The 23,450-nt window shown below is 34.2% G+C and overlaps 1 protein-coding gene across 3 annotated transcripts in view; it reads right to left on the bottom strand.

The window, feature by feature from the left end:
- Positions 1–315: 315 nt before the first annotated feature.
- DBF4 (DBF4 zinc finger) overlaps positions 316–23,450 on the bottom strand; it is a 31,910-nt gene continuing 8,775 nt past the window's right edge. Inside the window, exons 1-10 of one of the 3 annotated variants that reach the window (XM_045494712.1) lie at positions 22,618–22,725; positions 22,392–22,442; positions 21,838–21,907; positions 21,530–21,606; positions 13,191–13,227; positions 11,879–11,924; positions 8,767–8,895; positions 8,195–8,306; positions 4,445–4,569; positions 316–2,209 (exon numbers count right to left, since the gene is read on the bottom strand). In XM_045494712.1, coding sequence (XP_045350668.1) covers positions 1,225–2,209; positions 4,445–4,569; positions 8,195–8,306; positions 8,767–8,895; positions 11,879–11,924; positions 13,191–13,227; positions 21,530–21,606; positions 21,838–21,907; positions 22,392–22,442; positions 22,618–22,710 — 1,725 coding nt within the window. In that variant the 5' untranslated portion in view covers positions 22,711–22,725 and the 3' untranslated portion in view covers positions 316–1,224. Of the gene's footprint in view, positions 2,210–4,444; positions 4,570–8,194; positions 8,307–8,766; positions 8,896–11,878; positions 11,925–13,190; positions 13,228–21,529; positions 21,607–21,837; positions 21,908–22,391; positions 22,443–22,617; positions 22,726–23,450 lie in introns of those variants that run through there. The other 2 variants (XM_045494710.1, XM_045494711.1) reach the window with 2 other exon arrangements.

Below are 23,450 nucleotides of genomic sequence, written 5' to 3'. Positions count from 1 at the left end.
TACAAATAATTTCCCAAGTTTCATCTAGGTTTTTAGAAGGCTATCTATAAAATCTGACATACATTTACATACACACACATGCATTTGTGACAGAAAATGCTATAGTAATTTACAATGAAAACAAGGTTTGCATGAATGCACTGTAAAAGAGTATTTCAGTGATCCTACTTACTTAAGGTACCAGAAGGACCAAAAAGGTGATGAAAAGCTACTATTTCTCACTGACACTTTCCACACAGTCAAAACACACACATCAGAACATATAAACGAATACACTAGGAACCCTACAGGGTTTCAAATAATTAAGACTGGTAATCAAAGTTAATTTTTAATGACAATATATTCAAAAATATTCAATGGCACCAACTTTTATTGTGAAAATGTCATTAGCTGTAAATGCCTCTCCTGGAAGAACACACTCAAAGGCAAACGCCTCTACCATCTAAAGATTGAATGGTTGACATTTTTCTTGTATTTGACTATTTTTTTCCCCTCAATTATTGAGTTGCTAAGTGCCCAATCAAAGGCAATCTTCACAATGCTTCAATACTTTTATTTATAGTTCAATGCCATCCTCCCTCTTTCATTTCCTGATACCAAATTAGGGGATAATGAGTCATTTTGGAAAAAAATCTTTCTAAAGGTGAATAATCAACAATGGGAAATTTATTCCATATAGTAGTTTGGCTAAGTTTTTCCCTTTATGGCTTCTATTTATCTCTTCAAATAACCTAACTCCTTGGTGCCAACACATGAGCAGGGTCCACGTAGGTCAGTATCAAGTAATAATGACTTCCAAAACCCAAACACAGAAATTAATACGGTTTTTCCCTTTTGTGTGAAAATGAGGTTTTTAAAAGCAATATTCTCAGGTTATCATGGGAATCTTATTTTAATAGCTTTTGGAAAAAACTAGACTATCCAAATATATAATGCTAAATATTAATATACCCAAAATTTCACTTGAAGTTCAGTGACATAAAACATTATTCATAATTCTTAAAACATAGTGTGTAAAATAAGTCACAAGTTTATTCTACAATTTTCCTATAAAAGGTATCCAATTCTGTAGAAAAATGCAAACATCACCTTTATTGTTAATATTTACACTTAGTTCTGTAAACAAAGTTGGCAAAAAGAAAATAAACTAAGCATTCTCACACACATTATTAAAATTTTCAAGAATATGATCTTCATCACTTCTGAAAGGTATTTATTTCAAGTCTAAAAGCCAGTAAATGTAGAAGTTGAAGGGGAAGAGAAAAACACTGACAACAAATTATTTGAATTTTCTTCTTCCCAAATATCTAAAACATCACATATACCACTGTTTTCAGTGTAGCTTGTGAAACCCAGAAATTCTGACTTCTCTTCACTAGTCTGAAACAAGTCTAGTAGAGATTGTACTGGTGAACTACAAATTCTGTTTCCTTCTTGTGTAATAAATTCAGTTCTTTTCTTATCTAATTCCACATTTGGTTCCAGATTTTCTTTTTTATTTCTTCCTAATAATATTTTCACTTTCCGATGGATCTTACCAGAAGGTAAACTATCCACATTGTTGAAGTTGCATTCACTGGGTTCCTCAGGGGGACTTTGGGATGGAGTCTTTGCCTGAACTGTTAGGTGCTCCTGTGAACTGTTTATTGCTAACAGACCAGAATCATGACCAACTATTGAATGAAGGTCCTTTTCCTTCACATCCTTTGCTGGAAAAAGCACAGTATCTGACTTTTGTTTTGGTTGAGATGCAGTATTATCCATACTGACGTTAGAAACTTGTACAGATGTCTGTAGCCTACATGGACAGCGATCTACACTTAGTTCTTCTAAGTCACTTTCATTTATCATTAATTTATGTTTAGAAATGTCAAGAATACATCCCTGTTTATTTTTATGTGGAGGTAGATGTGTAAAATTTTGTTTTAGGTCATTTTCAACTGGATTTAACTTGGAACATTTACTATTTGCTTTCTCATCAAGTCCTCTCAATTCACTTGAAGGGCAGGGGATGCATTCTGAAATAAACACAAACTTCCGTTCAGGTTCCTGGACTTCTTTATACAGGAAACGCTGCTCAACTATCTGTACATTATTTTCCTTGAAGTCTTTCTGAGAAGTATGTTGCAATTCTAGCTTTTCTTTTGGTTCAGACCTTTTCAAGATACTTGCAGTGATAGGAGAAAGGGATCCAATACTGTATTTTATTCTTTATAAAACAAAAAGAAAAAATTAAATTGCTATAAAAATTCCTTAAAGTCAAATTAGTATCTTTTAAAACTACTTATGTAGCTTATTTAACTTAGACAATAATACAAAAATACTGAAATCTTAACACTTAGCCAAATTTACTTTAGATGTCTCTAAAGTAACAAAACTGATATAGCTGAAAACTCTAGTGTACCCCCTCTTCTCATCTATGTTCTTCCCCTTCTTCCCAGAGGGAACCAGTTATCTTACTTAAATGTGATGTTTACATTACTTTAACTATATAATTCAAAGAAAGAGGACAGTAAAGAGATATGGGTCTTCTCCCAATATTGTTCTCATTATCCTGAAAAACATCCTAACTTCTATGGTTTCATTTACATTAATACTGTCTCCTCATTTTACTTAACAATGTGGGGAATGAGTATTGGGACCTAAGGCAGAAACATATTACCCACTTATATATATTTAAGTGTAAAATATCTAAGAACATATGGAGTCAGAAACCTGGTATCTTTATACTCTAAAAATGACAAAATAGTAATCCTGAAGTTTCACACATGTATTTGACCTGAAAACCTCTTCATGGCGTCTCTTAATATCCTTGGTATGCTAGTTTGTATTACACAATCCTACTAAATTATATACAGAGAGAAACTTACCAGCTCACTACTTATGTTTTCTGTTCTACATGTCACAGATAACACAGAGAAATATAGAATTCAGCCTGCCCTTTCAAAACCAGCAAGGACCATTTTATATTTATTTTGTTTATACTTTCACTCAAGAATTCCTCTTGAACAAATGGAGTATTAAAAATGTAAAATTACTAGTCCAATACTGCTCTCTCCTTTAATGTCTAGAGATGTTTAGGTGATGTGCACACAGATGAAAATTATGCAGATAATATAATTAAGGAAAAACCAGTCTATATTTAAGTACTAGTTCAGAATTTGCTGCAGATTAAATTTTTAGGGAATTCTGAATTCTTACAGTAGCCCACATAGTTATAGTTTTTTTTTTTTTAAGAGAAAGTGAGAGAGCATGAGTGGCAGGGGGATGGGGGGGAGGCAGGGGAAGAAGGACAGAAAGAGGGAGGGAGAGGGAGAGAGTAGAGAGCAAAGGGAGCAAGGGAGAGAAAAACAGAGAATCTTAAGCAGGCTCCACACTCAGCACAGAACCTGACATAGGGCTTGATCCCACAACCCTGAGGTCATGACCTGAGCAGAAATCAAGAGTCAAGGCTCAACCAACTGAGCCACCCAGGCGCTCCCCACATACTTTTAATAATTGAAAATATGGCTCCTCTCCAAATATCTTAAGTCAATAATAAACAACCATTCTGAATGTTACAGAAATAAATTTAGACTGTTCTACCTAGATATAATCAAAAGACTCTGCAGTTAATTTTCTGAACCTGTACCTTGATATATTTTCTAATCTTCCTTAAGCCTTAAGAGTAGACTAAAAACAGATATAAGGACTGAATAGCCTAATGAGTTACTATAAATTTTAGCAAGTGAAAGCATGTCTTTTTATTTTGGATTTATGGGAATAATCTAACCAGGATCATTTAGTCAAAGTGCAGTAAACTGCTAATGAACAGTACTGTATTCATATTTCAAAGTTCTGTTAAGTACTATTAGTAAATATTATTGGCAAGTAGAATATAAGAAAAAAAAAACTTAGTGAAAGTATAAAGACTTAACAGAAGTAAGTAGAAAAAGGTTTATTTAAACTCCTTAAGATTAACTAAAAATTCTAGCTCTTTTAGTCCAAGAAGATGGTAAACTTTATGGTCCCAGACCAGGGACTGACAAACTGTATAGCACATGGACCAAATCTAGTCTATCATTTATATATTTTTCAATAAAGCTTTATTGGAACACAGCCACACCCACTCACTTACATATTGGATGTGGCTGTTTCCACTGAGCAATGACAAAGCTAAGTAGTTGAAATAGGTATCTTATGGTTCACAAAGCCTAAAATATTTACTGTTTGCCAACTCCCCTTCTAGACTATAACAAGACTTGAAGACCTTAAAAGTAATCTAAAGTAAGCACTTTTGGTAGTGAAGAGGGGATGGGAGTGGGGAGAAAAGAAGTAATCAGTTCTTAATCATTTACATCCTGAAAAGATATATTCCTTCTAAGAATGAAAAACTGATTTATTTTTAGTTTAATGAAACAGCTTAATATTCTGGAAAAATTTAAAACTTAGGTTGATATATTACCTTTTATTTCTAGGCATGTCTCTTTCATATTCCACAAAGTCAAAAATTAACTTAGATACAATATCATCAACAACTTGATAGTGATTACTCTGTGCAAAGTTTTTATGTTGCTCACTTAGAAGATGCTAAAACAAAAACAAAAATACACATAAATCATATAATTATATTCTTAAACAAACAGATTCCTTTTTGTTCAAGCTTTCTAATATTTTCATGCCCCTAAGACTAGGTTTCTCATAACTACTCCAAAGAAATATCCTTTACTAGAACTTCAAAGAATGTTAAGTAAAATAAATTTGTGGTTTAAATGGAACTACAAATAAACTACATCAGAAAATGAAGACAAAGATGGAGAAATACAACAGTAAACATTTAGCATTTAGAGTGTGCTAATACTCTTAAGACAGTATTTCCCTTTATTTTATTTCATTCTTACACAATTACCACTAAGTAAATATGGTAGGGCCTATAAAATATTAAATGAATGAAATGTTAGTTTAACATATAGGAATCCAAAAGGCGATTATAAAAACAAGTGAAATAAATGCTGTGAGGTACAAAAAAAGAAAGAATTCACTATTGAGGAACACATTTGAGAATGAGCAAGTAAACCATCTCAGTTACCCAATGCTTATAATGGAGAATATGGAAATTATATTCTCAGTCTTTTTTTTTTTTTTTTTAATTTTTTTTTTCAACGTTTATTTTTATTTTTGGGACAGAGAGAGACAGAGCATGAATGGGAGAGGGGCAGAGAGAGAGGGAGACACAGAATCGGAAACAGGCTCCAGGCTCTGAGCCATCAGCCCAGAGCCCGACGCGGGGCTCGAACTCACGGACCGCGAGATCGTGACCTGGCTGAAGTCGGACGCTTAACCGACTGCGCCACCCAGGCGCCCCATCAGTCTTTTTTTTTTTAATTGAAGTTTAGTTGACAGTTATTCTCAGTCTTAGTCTTAAGTGTGGTGCAGAATAGTAAACAAGTTCAGTGTAGTGGGATAAAACTCAAAGGAAACAAAGTTTCTGCTAAATAGGTGGAATCTCCAGGCTAATTCTATTATTTCTCTGTCAGCTGATAAGGGAATTGCACCTAGAAGGCTGTACCAAGTGACTGTGCAAGAACCTCACTTCCGTTTCTCTAGTTTCATGTAACTTTTGATGATTTGACTGTATTTCCAAAAACTAAAGTCTCCAGTGATTACAAGAAACAAAAGTATTCTGGACTATTCCTTCCTAAGTTGCAAAATTGCCCACATACAAATTATCTATGCCCAGTAATGTTGAACAAATAAGAAATGATTAAAATGTAAAAAGAAACATTAACTTTTAAGTTTAGATTCCATTTACTCATGTCTTTAGGAGAAAGAAAATTAATTGTAATAAATTAAGAAAACAGTCTCCCAACTTTTATGTAGCTGTCCTCTACCTCCACCTACCTCTTCTCTGAAGTCCTGACTTAAATGTCGCTTTTTCAAGAGTTTTCTATGTCCCTTATCCAGTGTTAAGTACCCTCTCATTATTTGTTACCATTGCACTGTATACTTCACTTTTTTGATACTATCCTACTTGCAAAGGCATGTTTTGTATCAATCTTCTCTCTCATACCATAAAATATCTAAGGAAAAGGAATATGTCTGCCTTGCTTGTTGCTTAATCTCCAGTAATCAAATCTGCTAAATGAATGCCTTGATACAGGTGGAACTGAATCCCTAAAACCTAAGATTCAGAAAAACAAAATAATATTTTCTTTATTCTCAGCAACTAAGAAACAGATACATAAAAACTGTAATAACAAATGATTTTAAAATATAAATCCCAACATCTACTACTTTTCCTTCCTTGTGTCAGTGACCAGATTTTCATTTTTCAGTCCTAACATTTTTTGAACATTAAATGAGGATCACAAATTGGTATTAAAGAAAACATCCATTAGAGATTATTCAATTTTAATAACAGCAAACCAAAATTTCAGGACCAATCTATAACTTAAATTTCAAAATGATTTTTTGGGAAGGGGAAATATTTCTAAGATAGTTTTAGCTTCTTCTGATTAAAAATAATTTTAGGGAGGGGCGCCTGGGTGGCGCAGTCGGTTAAGCATCCGACTTCAGCCAGGTCACGATCTCGCGCTCCGTGAGTTCGAGCCCCGCATCAGGCTCTGGGCTGATGGCTCGGAGCCTGGAGCCTGTTTCCGATTCTGTGTCTCCCTCTCTCTCTGCACCTCCCCCGTTCATGCTCTGTCTCTCTCTGTCCCAAAAATAAATAAACGTTGAAAAAAAAAAAAAAATAATAATAATAATTTTAGGGCTCCTAGGTGGCTCAGGTTGGTAAATTGTCTGGCTCTTGACTTTGGCTCAGGTCATGATCTCAAGGTTTTTGGGATCGAGACCCACATCAGGCTCTGTGCTGACAGTGTGGATCCTGTTTGGGATTCTCTCTCTCCCTCTCTGTCCTTCCTCTGCACATGTACAAGCCTATATACCCAGTGTTTTCTCTGTCCCCCTCTCTCTCAAAATAAACATTTAAAAAAATAATTTTAAAGTAACCCTACATTTCTCCCTTATTACATAAATAAAACACAAAATACTAACACAAAATACTAATATATTTTGGGTTAGAAAACAATCAAACTTCAACTTAGAGTCTAAAAACAGAAATAGCTTATTTCTTAGATATTTATAAATATTATTCTTTCTCCTTAAACTTTTTCACCACCTTCTACCAAACTAAACACCAAACATACATATCCACTAAAATGACCAACTCAAATAATAACACCTAAAATTTAATAAACACAGCTCCCACCACTGTCCAAGGTCACACAAACAGGAAGCCAGGATTCAAAGCTGGGTAGCAGGATCCAAACAAAGCTTTCGTTTTTTTGTTTTTTTTTTTTTTAATTTATTTATCACTTTACAAACTGCATCTTCATCCCGTACCCCTTCCAATTATTCTATTTCTCTTTCTGCTAATTCAAAGAATTCTACTTTCTTCTCATCCTCCTATTAGTTAATCATATGCTCATTTTTTAATTCCTCAGGCCTGAAGCATCTTCTCTTACTCTGAACATCCAATCCACTGGCAAATCCCCTTCACCCCATCTTTAAATATATCCACAATCTGACCAGGCCACATCACTTCCACTTCCTCTAGGTCATCACTACCAGTTTAATGGTTTTTTCAATCCCATCAAATCAGTTTAATTTAGCACTTTTGCACTGCTTATTTCAATATCCATGAGTCTTGTTCCCTCACTTCCTAGGTTTCTACTTCAATTTCACTTTACTGAATCACAATATTGCATTCAATATTCAGTTATCTAGGTTTTCCTTATGTAGTCTAAATAAGTATCAACACTCCCATTTCTGCTTTACATTTTCTCATAGCACTGATCTCATGTTCTTTTTACTTTTCTTACCATGTGGTTACCTATCCCCCACCCCCTTCCATAGAATGTAATTTTCACAAGGGTAGGGAATTGGTCTCTTTTGTTCAATGCTGTTTGCTCAGAGTAGTGACTGGTATAACACAGGTACTTAATAAATATTTGCTGAGTTAATGAATAAAAATGAATTTTTCAAAATATTATTTTCCCACTTGGGGTTCTTAAAATTTAAGATAATTCTATAAAAAAGAAATACATGCTACTTACAAGTTATGAACCACAATCAGAAAAATAAGCTAAAATTTAAATAGTAAATATTCATAGTTTTAGAAATATCAACCCCCTAAGTATAAAATGACACTTACAGTTTCAAGATCTTCATATTTCTGCAAGCAACATTCACAGTATCCTTTTTTTTTCTTCTCTTTCAACTGGAGTTGAATTGGGATTCCACATTTATTGCCATCTGTTTGGATTCTGATAGAAATATACGGTAAAAGAATTAACTCCTGAACATTAAGAAGTAATTTATAAAGTGTACCGTCCTCACCTATCAAACAATCTGCTATAATCTCCAGAGATTTATATCAATAAATACTTTTAAATATATTTCTTTTTAAGAAATTAAGAAGCAAACTAAGAATGCAGTAATTATTCTGTAGAATATTGTAGATTACTTAGGAGATATAACACATTTTAATCGTAAATATCTGTAAGCCACCCCTCAACCTCAATCTATTGATCTGTCTAAATCTGACTTAGAAGAGATTCAGACTTCTAATCTAGCAGAGAGCCATTAAAAATACACAAGGGGTAAAACCGTAACAGTGATCAAACATAAACACACACACACACACACACACACCCCACCATGGCTAAATGAATTATTTTAAATATTTGCTTAAAACGAAAAAAATCACTTAAAGGTTAAACCAACCTTAGTTTAACCTGCGTTTGCTTCTGGATGCTAGATGGCTTATCTACATCAAATGGACTGGAGGGCTTCTGAATAGAATAATTTATAAAAGGCATATTGGTCAGCTGAAGATAAAATGGTCTATAAAGTCTAAAAAAGTAAAAAGACAAATACATGAAATTCTTTAGGGTGAAAAAAAAAAACACAACTGAAGTCTTCTATTTCAAAAACATGGAATTCATCTAGAATCTGAAATAACAGAAATCAGTTAGGCTTTCCTTCCCAATTCCTAGACCTAATTCTTTTCTTAAAAACAAACATTTTAAAAAGAATATGGTAAAATAACATAAAACTTACTGTCTTAACCATTTTTTTTAAAGTAATCTCTATATACAGCATGGGGCTCAAACTCATGAGCGACATCAAAAGTCACAGGCTCTACTGACTGAGCCAGCCAGGTGCCCCTATTTTACCCATTTTTAAATGTACACTTCAGCTGCATTAAGTACATTTACAGTGTTTTCCAACCATCAACACTGTCCATCTCTAGAACTCTTTTCATCTTTAAAAACAGCAATTCTCTACCATTAAACAGTAACTCATTCTCCCTTCCCCACCAACCCTTGACACATCTCATTAAATGGAACCATGTAGTATTTTTCCACTTATTTCACTTAGCGTAATGTCCTCAAGGTTCATCCATGTGTCAAAAACTAATTCCTTTTTAAGGTTGAATAATAACCATTTTATGTATATACCATATCATCCACTCATTGGTTGATGGATATATGGATTGCTTCTGCTGCTGGGCTACTATGAACAGTACTACCACCAAGATGGAATGTGCAAGTCTTGCTTTCAACTCCTTTGGATATATACCAGAAGTGAAACTCCTAGATCATATCATAGTTGCAATTTTATGAAGAACCTCCATACTGTTTTCCATAGTGGTCACACTATTTTACAATCCCACCAACAGTGCACAAGGGTTCCAATTCCTCCACATCCTTGCCAATACCTATTATTCTGATTTTGTTTTTAATACAGCCATCCTAATGGTGTGCGGTGATAGGTATCTCATAGTGGTTTTGATTTGCATTTCTCTGGTAATTAGTGATGTTGAACATCTTTCCATGTATTTGTTGGCAATTTGTTTGGAGAAACATCAAGTCCTGTGCCATTTTTAAAATCTGATAATTTGATTTTCTGTTGGCTTTTTAATATTACATTTTTTAAATTAAGTTTTTAATTCCAGTACAGTTAAAATACAGTTATTACATCAGTTTCAGGTGTATAATATAGTGATTCAACAATTCCATACATCACCGAATGCTCCTCCTGTTTGCCCCAGGCATTATGCAAACTATAGTTTCTATGTTGCCTCTTCGCAGGCTGCTGTCTCTTTAAGGGCAGGAACCTAGCTTTCACATGCCCTTCCAACTCACTAGTAAGTCAGCTGACTTTTAAATTTCTAAGATCCAAGTCCTCCTGGTTATACAAAATCAGGGAACTCAGCTGTTCTGGTTTTCAAAGCCAGGCATTATAGGGATTCATCCTCCCCTTGTGGGCTGCCTGGTGCTTTCACCTCTCCAAGCCAGGGCCTGCAGCTCCCAATCACCATTTCTGCCCTTTCTAATCTTTCAGATGTGGCTTCTTCTCCACATCTAGTTGTGAAGTTTGTTCTGCCAGTCTTCAGATGGTTCTCTGGTTTATTCATTCAGATGCAAGTGCTAACTAGTTGTAAACATGGGATAGGTTGAGGATCCTCCTCCACTATCTTCCCAAGCTCCACCCCGACCCCCCATATTACACTATATTAGATAAAGGATTTAAAAATATCTTCTCCCATTCCATGGTTTGCCTTTTCACTGCTGTGCACAGGAATTTATAATTTTGATCTAATCCAATTTATTTTATCTTTTGTTGCTTGTACTTTTGGTATCATATTCAAGAAATCATTGCAAAATCCAGTGTCATAAAGCTTTCCCCTTGTTTTCTTCCAAGAGTTTTATAGTTATAAGTCTTTGATCTATTTTGAGTTAATTTTATGTATGGTATAAATTAATAGCCCAACTTCATTCTTCTGCATGTGCATATGTAGTTTCCCCACTACTATTTGCTAAAGACTGTCCTTTCCCCACTGAATAATGCTGGCAACCATTTCACCATACATGTAAAGATTTTACTTCTTAGCTCTTTATTCTTTTCCATTGGTTTACACATCTGTCTTTAAGTCGATAACAAGTTGTTCTGATTACTGTAGCTTTTAGTAAATCCCAAAATCATGAAGTCTAGATCCTAAATTTTGTTCTATCAAGATTGCTTTGGGTGTTTGTGGTCCCTTGCCATTTGGTATGAATTTTAGGATGTATTTCTCACTTTCTGCAAAAAACGTCATTGGGATTTTGAGAGGGATTGCACTGAATCTGTAGATCGCTTTGGGCAGTACTGACATGTTGGTAGTCTGAGGTATTCCAATCTATGAACTTGGGATATCTTTCCATATACTGGTGCCTTCTCTAGGCCTAACTTTGAATTGCATTTTTTTTCCTCATAGTAATACATTTCATAAAAAGAAGCACTCAACACATCTTTGTCACCTCAATGAGTACCCAAAATTAATCACACATGTCTAAAGGAGTAACTAGAAGGTTAAGAAAAAGTTATCTAATTCTCATGTCAAATTAATTTCCTTGTATACAGTCTTCATTAAGATTACTCTTTGAAACTTCAGAATGAGTTCAAGAAAACTACTAAAGGTTATTCTCAGATTTTGTACTTCCAAATATTACCTAATAATTTATTTTTCACAAAGTAGAAGCAATCTTTAAACAGTATTTCTAAATCATTAGGTACTGCATTTAGCTAGCAAATCATTATTTGAAATATTAAAAAATGAGCTGGTTTCATGACTGCTCTAAACCAAATATTTCAAGGAATTATCATCTACAACATACTGAAACTAAATTAAGCTAAAAATTGCTTAATTTTTGAGCAAAAATTAATTAACACTACTTTCTCCAACTTGTGCACCTGCCTATTAGTATAACTCTAACAAAGAGACCTAACACTATTAGTGGAGATAGCTTAATTAATTAGATTTTTTTTCTTTTAACTGAACTTAGATACTTACTGGCTCATATCCTCCACCTTTACAAAAGGTTTTTTAAGTCTACCTGCTTGAGAACAAACAAAACATTATTATTAGATATGTATAAATCCAAGAAATTAAAAAAAAATACTCTGGCTAAAAATCCCACCCAACTATGTACAGGTCCTCAATTTACAATCAGGATACACCTCAATAAACCCATTTTAAGTTGAAAATATTTTAAGATGAAAATGCACCTAACCTATCAAACATCATAGCTTAGCCCTAGCCTAACTTAAAGCATGCTCAGAACACTTACATTAGCTTATAGTTGGACAAAATCATCTAACCCAAAGCCCAATTTTATAATAAAATGCTGACTATCTGATGTAATTTATTGAAAACTATACTGAAAGTGAAAAACAGAATGGTTTTAAGCATACTGGTTGTTTACCCTTACGACCACGTAAATGAATGGGAGCTGCAGCTCCCTGCCGTTGCCCGTCATGAGTATTGTATGGCATACTGCCAGCCCGGGAAAAGGTCAATATTCAAAATGTGAAGTACGATGTCTACTGAATGTGTATTACTTTTGTAACATTGTAAAGATGGAAAATTATAAGCCAAACCATTGTAAATTGAGGACCATCTATATCCATTATCCATTTCATTTCAACTCAAAGTTTTAAGCCTCAGGTGAGATATTTTACAATACCAGCCCATTTCCAAAATACCAGAAGTTCTGTCTATATCCTGAGATTCTTAAACTGAAGGGATCCCCCAAAAGATCTATGAATAGAATTCAGGAGAATAATGAGCTAAAACAGGAAAAAATTTCAACTTTTATTTTCACTGATCTCTAACCAAAATTTAACATTTCCTCCAGTTATGCACATAAGGAACAGGATCACAGTGGTATTAGCAGTGCCTGTAATTCTGATACTGAATAAAAGAAATACTTTCATATTAGTTATTACAGATATTCGAAAGCACCACTGATAGCTTACCACTGCAAAATTACAATAGCAATTAGAATCACTGCTAGAACTCATTTTTAATGTGTAAAAAAAATCAAGTATATCATGATTTCATGACTCAAAATATTCTGACAACTGAATTTCATTTACTGACTTTCTCAGTAATCTAATAATTTTTCAAATGTTTTTAAAAACATTATTCTGAAAAGGGGTCCATAAGTTTCACCAGACTACCATAGGTGTCCATATCCTAAAAAAGGCTAAGACCTACTGAACGAGTTCCCTGAAGTGTTGATTACATGATTTTTCAGAGGAGTTTTATATGTTCTATTTTCTAAAGGCAAATCAAACACACTTAAGGATATCAAAATACTTACTTCTTGCTTTCTGTGTACCAATACCTACTCTTTTCCCCTAAAAAGAAAAAAAAAAGAAAAAAAGTGAAAACACTGGATTTGAAAGTACTGTGACAATGGCAACTGCAATGGCTCTTTTTATCCTGAAGACCATCATACAGGGAAAGTATTAAATAAAAAAGGGTGATTATTGTAGTTTTGGTGGGGGGGGGGGGTGGGGGGCGGAGAGAAGCTTGCTTTTATTTATTTATTTTTTTTTTTCCAACGTTTATTTATTTTTGGGACAGAGAGAGACAGAGCATGAACGGGGGAGGGGCAGAGAGAGAGGGAGACACAGAATCGGAAACAGGCTCCAGGCTCTGAGCCATCAGCCCAGAGCCCGACGCGGGGCTCGAACTCACGGACCGCGAGATCGTGACCTGGCTGAAGTCGGACGCTTAACCGACTGCGCCACCCAGGCGCCCCGAGAAGCTTGCTTTTAAAAAGCAACTCAACCAAAGACATGAAACAGTGAACATAATACAAGCTCACTTTTATAATGCACCCCCAAAATACCTTGCATTCTAGCTATAATTGTTTTTGTCTTCACAGAAAGAAATCAACCAATGAGGAAAAGGTACAATTAATGAAATAATCTAAAAGTCATTGTAAGTTATTTTTATGCCTTTACTCAACAAAACATTTGTGATAGAATGAACAAAGGAATTATTGAAATATTACAGTCTGTCAATTCCTGTCAAGGTGGAATATGTTCAATATGGTTAATCAATCCCCCTGATTACAAGTAAAACTCTGGATAAAATACAATAAGCAACTACAGGAGAACAGAAAAGTAAATAAAAGCAGACGTACTGTAGAAAGAATCCAAAACTTAGGCCACCTTTAAGGGACTACACTTCCCATCCTCCCCTTTATCTCACAATGTAACCTCTAATCACAGAGTTGGCAGCAATTAGTGGAGCCAGTGGCTAAAACTTCTATATAAACCACATATTTCCTGTAGTCCCAAGAGTACAAAGGAAATCCATGGACTATTTTTTCCTTTTCTCCCACAGTTCTACCTCAGGGTGGATTCCAGTTATCAAACTGCAGTTGTAGGTGCCATAGGCAACTAAAATTGAGAAATCCTGACTTTCTAAACATAAGAACAAGGGAAAGGGCCATTGTAGGCTGGAGAGTGAAGGGTAGACTGCAGAAAGTAGCAAGTTGGAGAAAGGGATCCCTAATTACCTATATATATCCAAAATAGGTGTTAGGCTTAACTTCAAGGCTTTGAAAATAGAACTAAGATTTAAACACTGCCCAAGCCTTTGACTAACCTATAAGTGATACATGTGCAGAACAAACAGCTGCATACAAATCTTTGAAAACCAAAACGGAGACTGGAAGTGCTATGTACAGAAATTGAGACAGAACTGATAGTTTGAACAAAACTTGACAAATGTTTGCTAAAACAATCACACACACAAAACCCCCAATCACGACAGCAACAAAATCAGCATTCTCCAGAGTACTGTAATAGCTCTGGAAGTCTATACAACATAAATTTGCAATATTTAATATAAATCAAAAATTATTTGACATATTAAGTATCAGTAAAAACATGATCAATTCTTGAGGGAAAAAGACAATCAGATGCCAACCCCAAGATGTTCCCAATGTCAAAATTATCAGAGAAAGACTTTAAGGGTAAACACAGTTAAAATGAATGGGAAAATACAAGTTCTCTGCAAAAAGACAAACTATTTAAAAATAATCAAATGTAGAAGTGAAAAATACATGATTTGGAATTAACTGGATGGGCTTAAAAACACAGATGATCCACTGAAGTGTCAGAGAATTGGAAGACATCAATAAAAATCTTTACTTAGAAGAACAGAGGGAAAAAAAGGTGGGCGGGGGAATGAACAGTCTCTCAGGGACCCAATAAGCACCTTGTTTGTATTCTACTATAATTAACAAAAAAAGGTCTAAAATTAGTGTTACTGGAGATAAAGAAATAGAAGAAACAGAATGAAGAAAAACAAGTTTAACAAAATAGCTCAAACTTCCCAAACATTAAGTTTATAGATTTCAGAAGCTTAGTGAACAACAAACAGAATCATCTCAAAGTAAACCATGCTGAGGCATAACACAAACTGTTGAAAACCAAAGATAAATTAAAAATTTTGGAAGTACATAGAGACAAATGATCATTATATATAAGAAAACAACAATCGAATGACTCCAGATTTTTCATCAAAATCCGTGGAAGCAAGATAGTTGTAGAACATCTGTAAAAGTACTAAAATAAAGGGGCGCCTGGGTGGCTCAGTTGGTTAAGCATCCGACTTCAGCTCAGGTCATGATCCCGCGGTCCATGAGTTTGAGCCCCAGGTCAGGCTCTGGGATGATGGCTCAGAGCCTGGAGCCTGCTTCTGATTCTGTGTCTCCCTCTCTCTCTGCCCCTCCACCATTCATGCTCTGTCTCTCTCTGTCTCAAAAATAAATAAACGTTAAAAAAAAAATAAATAAAAGTACTAAAATAAAGAATTTTTATTTATTTATTTTTTTAAGTTTATTTATTTTGAGAGAGAGACCATGTGCACAAGTGCACACAAGCAGGGGAAGGGCAGAGAGAGAATTTCAAGCAGGCTCTACACTGCCAATGCAGAGCCGAAGCGGGGCTTATCTCACAAACCGAACTGTGAGATTACAACCTGAGCTGAGATCAAGAGTAGGATGCTTAACCAACTGAGCCACGCAGGTGCCCCTGAAATTAAAAAAAAAAAAAAAAAAAAAATTAATTCATAGTTCTTTATCCAGTGAAAAGATCTTACAGGAATGAAAGCAAAATAAAAACATTCTCACACTCTCCTCTATATGACTTTTTCGAGCTAAAAGGGTAAAACTGGTGGGTTTTTCAAAAAATGCAAATCTAACAAAACATACCACAAAAATTGGTTTGGGAGGATAAAAGGGTTCAAAAAGTCTTAAGCCTTCTACATTTTATTTGAAGGGTAAAATGCTAACTCTAAATAAACTATGAAAAGTTACATAGGTATAGTTTAAATCCTAAGCAACAACTAAAAACAAAACAAAAACAAAAAAAATGGATATGGTCAAAAAGCCAAGAGATAAATTTTCCAACAATCTGAAAGGCAGCAGAAAATAGAGAAACAGAGAAATAAAATACAGAGAACACCAAGAGAAAAACATTAGTATACTTACTAGGCCTAAATTAAACAATACTGATAATTACTAAGTAGAAATCATTAAAAACATGCCAATTAAAAGACAGACATTGGCAGATTTAATAAAAAGACAAGTTCCAAATATCTATTAGAAACGCATTTAAAAAACACACAGATATGTAAATGGAGAAGGAATAAAAAAGAGCATGCAAACACTAATCAAAAGGAAGCTGGAGACACCTGGGTAGCTCAGTTAAGTGTCTGACTTCTGCTCAGGTCATGATCTTGCGGATCATGGGATAGAGCTCCACATCAAGCTCTTGCTGACAGCTCAGAGCCTGCAGCCTGCTTCAGATTCTGTGCCTCCCTCTCACTCTGTCCCTCCCCCGCTCTTACTGTCTCCTTCTCGCTCTAAAATAAATGTTAAAAAAAAATTAATAGTAATAAAAAAAGGAAAAAAGTGGCAATAGTGTTTCAGACACAGAGACTTCAGAACATGAAATGCTAACAGGGACACAGGGACATTATATAACAATAAGGTTACTTACTAATAGGGATAGAGGGACATATGATAAGATAATTCACAAAGAAAACATAAGAATAATATACGTGTATACATCTAAGAAGACTCAAAATACATGAGTCAAAAATTGTGACAGAACTGGAAGGAAAAATACACAAATTCACATTATACTTGGCAACTTCAGTACTCCTCTCACTTTCAGTAATGGCTAGAATAAGACAAAAAATCAGTATGGATACAGAAAACCTATACAATTTGACCTATTTGACATCTAAAGAATATTCCACCTATTGGGGTGGCCTGTGTGGCTCAGCTGGTTAAGCATCAACTCTTGGTTTCAGCTCAGGTCATGATCTCACGGTCTGTAGGTCTGAGCCAGTTTGTAGGTTTGAGCCCCATGTCAGGCTCTGCACTGACAGCACAGATACTGCTTGGGATTCTGTCTCCTCTCTCTCTGCCCCTCCTCTAGTTGCTCTGTCTCTGCCCCTCACAAAATAAGTAAACTTAAAAAAAAAAAAAAAAAAAAAAAAAAGAACATTCCATCTATTAATTGCAGAATATACACTTTTTAAGTGCACATGGAACTTGCATTAAGAGACTATATTCTGGACAATGATACAAACCTTGACAAACTTGAAAGAACTGAAATCACACAAAGTGGGTGTTCTGACCATAAAAGAATTAAAACAGCAATCATTCATTGCTAGTGGAAATGTGAAATGGTAGAATCCTTTTGGAAGACAGTTTGGCAGCTTCTTACCAAATTCAACATACTCTTACCATCTAATCCAGCAATTATACTCCTTGGTATTTATCCAAATGAGTTGAAAACTAAGGTCCAAACAAAACCCTGCACATGGCAACCAAGATGTCTTTCAGAAGGTGAATGAGTAAAGTTGCAAATCCAGGCAATGGAATTATTCAGCAATTAAAATAAAAAAGCTATCAAGTCATGAAAAGACATGGAGAAACTTTAAAAGCCTATTACCAACTGAAGAAACCAATCTGAAAAGGCTACATACTATATGATACCAAATATGACATTATGGAAAAAGCCAAACTATGGAAAAAGGATCAGTAGTTACGAGGAGGGAGAGAGAGATGAATAGATGGAGCATTTTTAGAGAAACTACTCTGTATGATACTGTGATGGAAGATACATGTCACTATTCATTTGTGCAAACCTACAGAATGTACATCAAGAGTGAATGAACCCTAACGTAAACTATGGACTTTAAGTGATGATGACTTATCAATAAAGATTCATCAATTTATAATCAATGTACCTCTGTAGTGCAGGATGTTGATAGCGGGGGAGGCTGTGTGTATACTGAGAGGCAAGGGGTATGTGGGAATATCTGCCTACTACTCAAATTTACTATGAACCTACAGCTGCTCCAAAACAGTGTATGTATACTATACCCATAAATACCATATATATTATACATATTTGATGCATATCATAAACATATATATTATATACACATACGCACACACCCACATATATGTGTATATAAAGCTCTATATAAATTGCGTGGGAATGCAGTAAAGCAGAGCTCAAAAAAAATTTACAGCAAAGCTAGTTCTTTGAAAAGATTAATAAAATTGATAAAACTCGGGGCACCTGGGTGGCGCAGTCGGTTAAGCGTCCGACTTCAGCCAGGTCACGATCTCGCGGTCCGCGAGTTCGAGCCCCGCGTCAGGCTCTGGGCTGATGGCTCAGAGCCTGGAGCCTGTTTCCGATTCTGTGTCTCCCTCTCTCTCTGCCCCTCCCCCGTTCATGCTCTGTCTCTCTCTGTCCCAAAAATAAAATAAACGTTGAAAAAATTAAAAAAAAAAAAATTGATAAAACTCTATCCTGATGAAGAAAAAATGTAATAATGATCTCAGGAATGAAAGATGAAACCTCATTCAGACTCCATAGACATTAAAAGCTTAATTAGGGAATATTACAAACACCTTTGCCATCAATTTGACAGCTTAGACAGGAAGTACAAATTCCAAACACCAAAATACACTCAAGAAGAAATAACCTGGATTTCTTTTATCTAATAAAGAAATTGAATTCATAGTTGGCGATTTTCAAAAGAAAATTCCAGACCTAGATAACCTTACTAGTAAATTCTACCAAACATTTAAGAAATAAAACTGACTCTACAAAAACCCATCTAGAAAATAAAAGTGGAAATACATCCCAGCATTTGAGGAGAGAATTACCCTGACGCTAAAACCAAAGACATCAAAACAGAAAAAGAAGACCAATATTCCTCATGTACATATGTATGTGTATATGTACATGTACACACACACACACACTCCCCAAAATTTCAAGTAAACCGAGAAAAGAAAAAAAACTCCAAGCACTTTAAATAGTGGAGCAAAATGCATTCATTCAACTTTAGTACTTGGCAAGCCAAATTTTCCAGAAACATTTTCTTCTCATATACAAACAAAATTTCTTACATACATACAATCAATCAATCAATCAATCCCTGACAAGTATACATCCTGGACTACAGATAAATTTGGTATTCTTTTCCTTTTTGTTTTGAGAGAAAAGATCTGTTTCACAGCTATTTTATCACACTTTCATTGTTTTTCTTGTTTCACCAGGGCAACAACCCCTAGTGCCGGGCCCATAACAGGACTGAATATCTGTTGAATATTGAGGGTTGTAAGTGTAAACAAAATATCCCTGAATACTTTTTAAACTATGAACCATGACCTATTAGCAGGTTAATATCAACTTAAGAGTTGTGACTAGTATTTTTTACAAACGAAAATACAATACTATTGAAATACTGGCATAAATCACATTAAGGGTAAATACTATTTCATGAAACTTGTTTCAGATATGTACTTAAATACACTGCATGTAGACAGAAATACGTTTGTGTATTCAGAGACCATAATGTCCTTGTGAGTTTACATTTTCATATTTGTTTCTATATACCATCCAAAAACTCTGTAAAGAACAGTAAAGGTAGCTTAATGCTATTTAGCATATTTCAATTAAGGTATATTCACCCATAATTTTTTAAAATTTGGAAATAGCCATTTGGAGGTTTGTTTTATCACTTGTAAATAAGACATTCAAAGCATTAAGTATTAAGTAAACTATTTGTTACTTTCTGCAAATTGTTCCTATCTTATACAAATGTAAACTTATTAAAAATATAAAATTCATTAAGACTTTAGGTATCTTTGCACATAACAGGCATATATGGAATACTCATGATGTAAAATATGTTTCTTATTGAAAACTGTGTTCAGAAGAGTTTAAAAGTCACTGTCCCAATGTCACTATTACCAGCAAACATGCTTTACTGGCAACCAGACCTTTCCTATCTATTCAACTAGGTTCCTCTCCTATTAATAATCTCAGTAATTTTCCAAACCTTTCCAAATAAACTCTAACTCCTTTATACAATGTGCAAGGTCCTATCTGAACTTCGTAATTTTTCCTGCTTCATCATTTATCATTCTCCCACACAAAAATCAAGGTGCATTTGATTTCAGAAAATTTCCCTAACATGCCAGCCTATTTATGTCTACATGTGTTTATACATATACTCTTCTATAAAATTTTCCTTTTATATTTTAATCATTTAAGGATTGACGAAGAAAAAGCAGATCACAAAAGAATACACTGGTATGAGAACTGTGAGAAAAATGAGAGATGATGAGTTCCAGAAGAAAACAGGTAAACTAAAAAGGAGATGAACAAAAGCTCACAGAACCAATATGACTGGTTTTAAAAAGTGTTAACTCCAGGGGTGCCTGGGTGGCTCAGCTGGTTAAGCGTATGACTTCAGCTCAAGTCATGATCTCACACCTTGTGGGTTCAAACCCCACGTCAGGCTCTGTGCTAACAGCTCTGTGTATGTCTCTGTCTCAAAAATAAATAAACATTAAAAAAAAAAAAAAAGTGTTAACTCCATTTGGCAAATCAGTCTGCAGTTTTATACTTCATAGGCTAAAGAGTGAATGGGAAGTATGAAAGTGGAGATTTGAGTTTAGATGATAAAAAGACTGGATGGTTATCAGGCAAGGATAGAGATCAAAAGAGGTAAGTTTTATTATACTTATTTTAAAGGATGGAAAAGCCCTGGTTTGGTATAAAGGCTCTAAGGAGGAAGCTAGTTTTTGAAAAGGGAAGACACAAGATATGGAAACATTAGGTCTAACACTGCAATGCCTAATGCACTCAATTAGCAAATATTGTGAATTCAGGCCAGAAAGCCACAGTGCATAACAAGATTTTGTCATAATGCTATCTAGAGCAGTTGAAAAGTAAACACATTTCCTATTTATGTTCACCAAAGAAATAAATTATATATATTAGAAGCTTCTCCTGCAATAAGCTAATTATGTTTTCCTTCAGAACTGAACAAGAGTATCTAATAAAAAGCAACAGCAGCCAAAGAAGCAACCAAAAATAAATACAACTATGCCAGCCTCCCAGGAACAACTTTTACCTCAGGAGTAATCCTAAAGTTAAATGATACATAATACCTTATTCAAGTAACAGAAAGATGGAAACAGTACAAAGGCTTACCTTTGCTGGCAAGTAATATTTTCTACTTGGCAAGAATAATTTATAGATAAATAAAAACCAACCTTGATCACTGTGATTAGTTTAAAAATTAAGGAAAATAACATACCACATCTCTTACAGAAGTGCTTGATTTCTTGAGTAAATATAATTCTTTTTTCTTTTGTTCAATGTAGTATCTAATGTCTTCATTAAAAAAAAAAGTTTAAGATTAGCATTTTCATCTTTAGAGTTAAGCACTGCTATTTTCTTACTACTAGATTTAGGTAATTCTTTCACCTAAAAAATGAAATTCTTTCATTATAGGTCATTATAGGACCTCTTGCTATCAGAATACTTCCTACCTAAAGTTAGGAACCAAGGGGTACAAATTAATACTTTTAACAAATATTGCCAAAAAATTGATAAAATCCTTACCATCAATATGAAGAATTTTTACTCCCCATGATAAGGCATTTGATAATATACTATTTGAAGGAATAAAATCCTGTAAAATAAAAAAGGTTTGATAGTTTTTCTAGAAAATTACTAACTTAAATGAGCTAAATTTTAAAAATTATTTGAGGGTTAATGTCACTGAGGTGGGTATTTAGTAACATACACAGTTACAAGGGCAAAGAGTACACCAGTTTTTATTTTGCGATTTCCAAAATCAACCCTGTTTAATATATTCCCATATACTTCACGATTAATCCCACTGTAGCCTTCCAATTAACAGTTTCAAGAAATTTCATTTAAAAATACAAAAATGCCATAAGCTTCATACGTCTGCAGTAATATTTTAAAAGGCCACAAGATGGAGATGTTTCTTCATGAAAAGTAGATTCTGTTCTTTGTAAAACTAGATACATGCTGATATTTACGCTTTTCCTACTTAAAATTAGGAAAGGAAGATTTGGGGAACATCTCCATTTCCACTTGAATTTTTAATAACAGAATAAATACTGTCAGTTTTTAAATTTCATACTTACATGGTCCTTGATAGCTTTTTCAACTAATAATTTTCCTCTGCTCAAACACACCTATAAAAAGACCAGAGATCAAACGTTAAACATTATAACATAATGCCTCATTGGGAAAAAATTTAAAAATAGCTAAAATAAATAGATACAATTTATAAATTTTAATAACAAAATATCAAAAATAAATGAAAGGTATCTGTACAACTATTACAGACTATCAACACAATAAATGTACAGTAAAAGTGAGTTCCTTAGAGTCTTGGGAATAAGATCTATTAAAGTTTGCTTCTTTTCTTGATAGAGCAACTAAACAATTAAATGAGACCATAGGTTAGTTTTGTAGTAAATTCTATTAAACATTAAAAATAAAATAGCTAGATTCTTCTGAAATTGTCTATAATTAAAAACTAAGTTTAGATTCTAATTCCCTATTAAAATGAAGATCTAAGAATATCAATTGTATATGTTGTCTTTACGTGGTATTTCACATTTTAAATACTGGAGATGCAATTGAAATGCTATGAGCAACAGTTCATTTGGAACCCTTCGCTAGTATATAATCTGATTCCTGCAAAAAAGCATTAAAGTGAAAAAATGCATGAGCCCTCCTGGAATTTTTTCCCCTTCTTTGTATTTGTTTTTTCTCCTTCCACAATTTATCCTTGACTATAATCTTCAAACTTACTGTCAACAGAGTACTAGAGATAACTAAATAACTAAAACAGAGACTGGCAAACTTTTTCTGTAAAGGGCCAAATCGTACATGTTTTAGGCTCTACAGGCCATATAGTATCTGCTCCAATTATCCAATACTTCCTATATAGGAAACTCAATTTGTAAACAAACAGGACTGGTTGTATTTCAATAAAACTTTATGTACAATGACATCTGAATTTAAATTTGTCACAAAATATTCTTTAGATTTTTGCCCAAGCATTTAAAGATATAAAAACCATGCTCATAAGCTGTAAAAAACAAGTGGCAGGCCGGATTTGGCCTACAGAATCTTTGTTTGCTTACTAACACTGTGAAGCAAACAAAAAGTTTCCGTTTCTTCTTTAAATAATG

Source organism: Leopardus geoffroyi, chromosome A2, assembly GCF_018350155.1.
Source record: "Leopardus geoffroyi isolate Oge1 chromosome A2, O.geoffroyi_Oge1_pat1.0, whole genome shotgun sequence".
In the NCBI taxonomy this organism is placed as follows: domain Eukaryota; kingdom Metazoa; phylum Chordata; class Mammalia; order Carnivora; family Felidae; genus Leopardus; species Leopardus geoffroyi.
The sequence above is the reverse complement of the archived record's forward strand: the minus strand, read 5'-3'. Positions and strand labels throughout refer to the sequence as shown.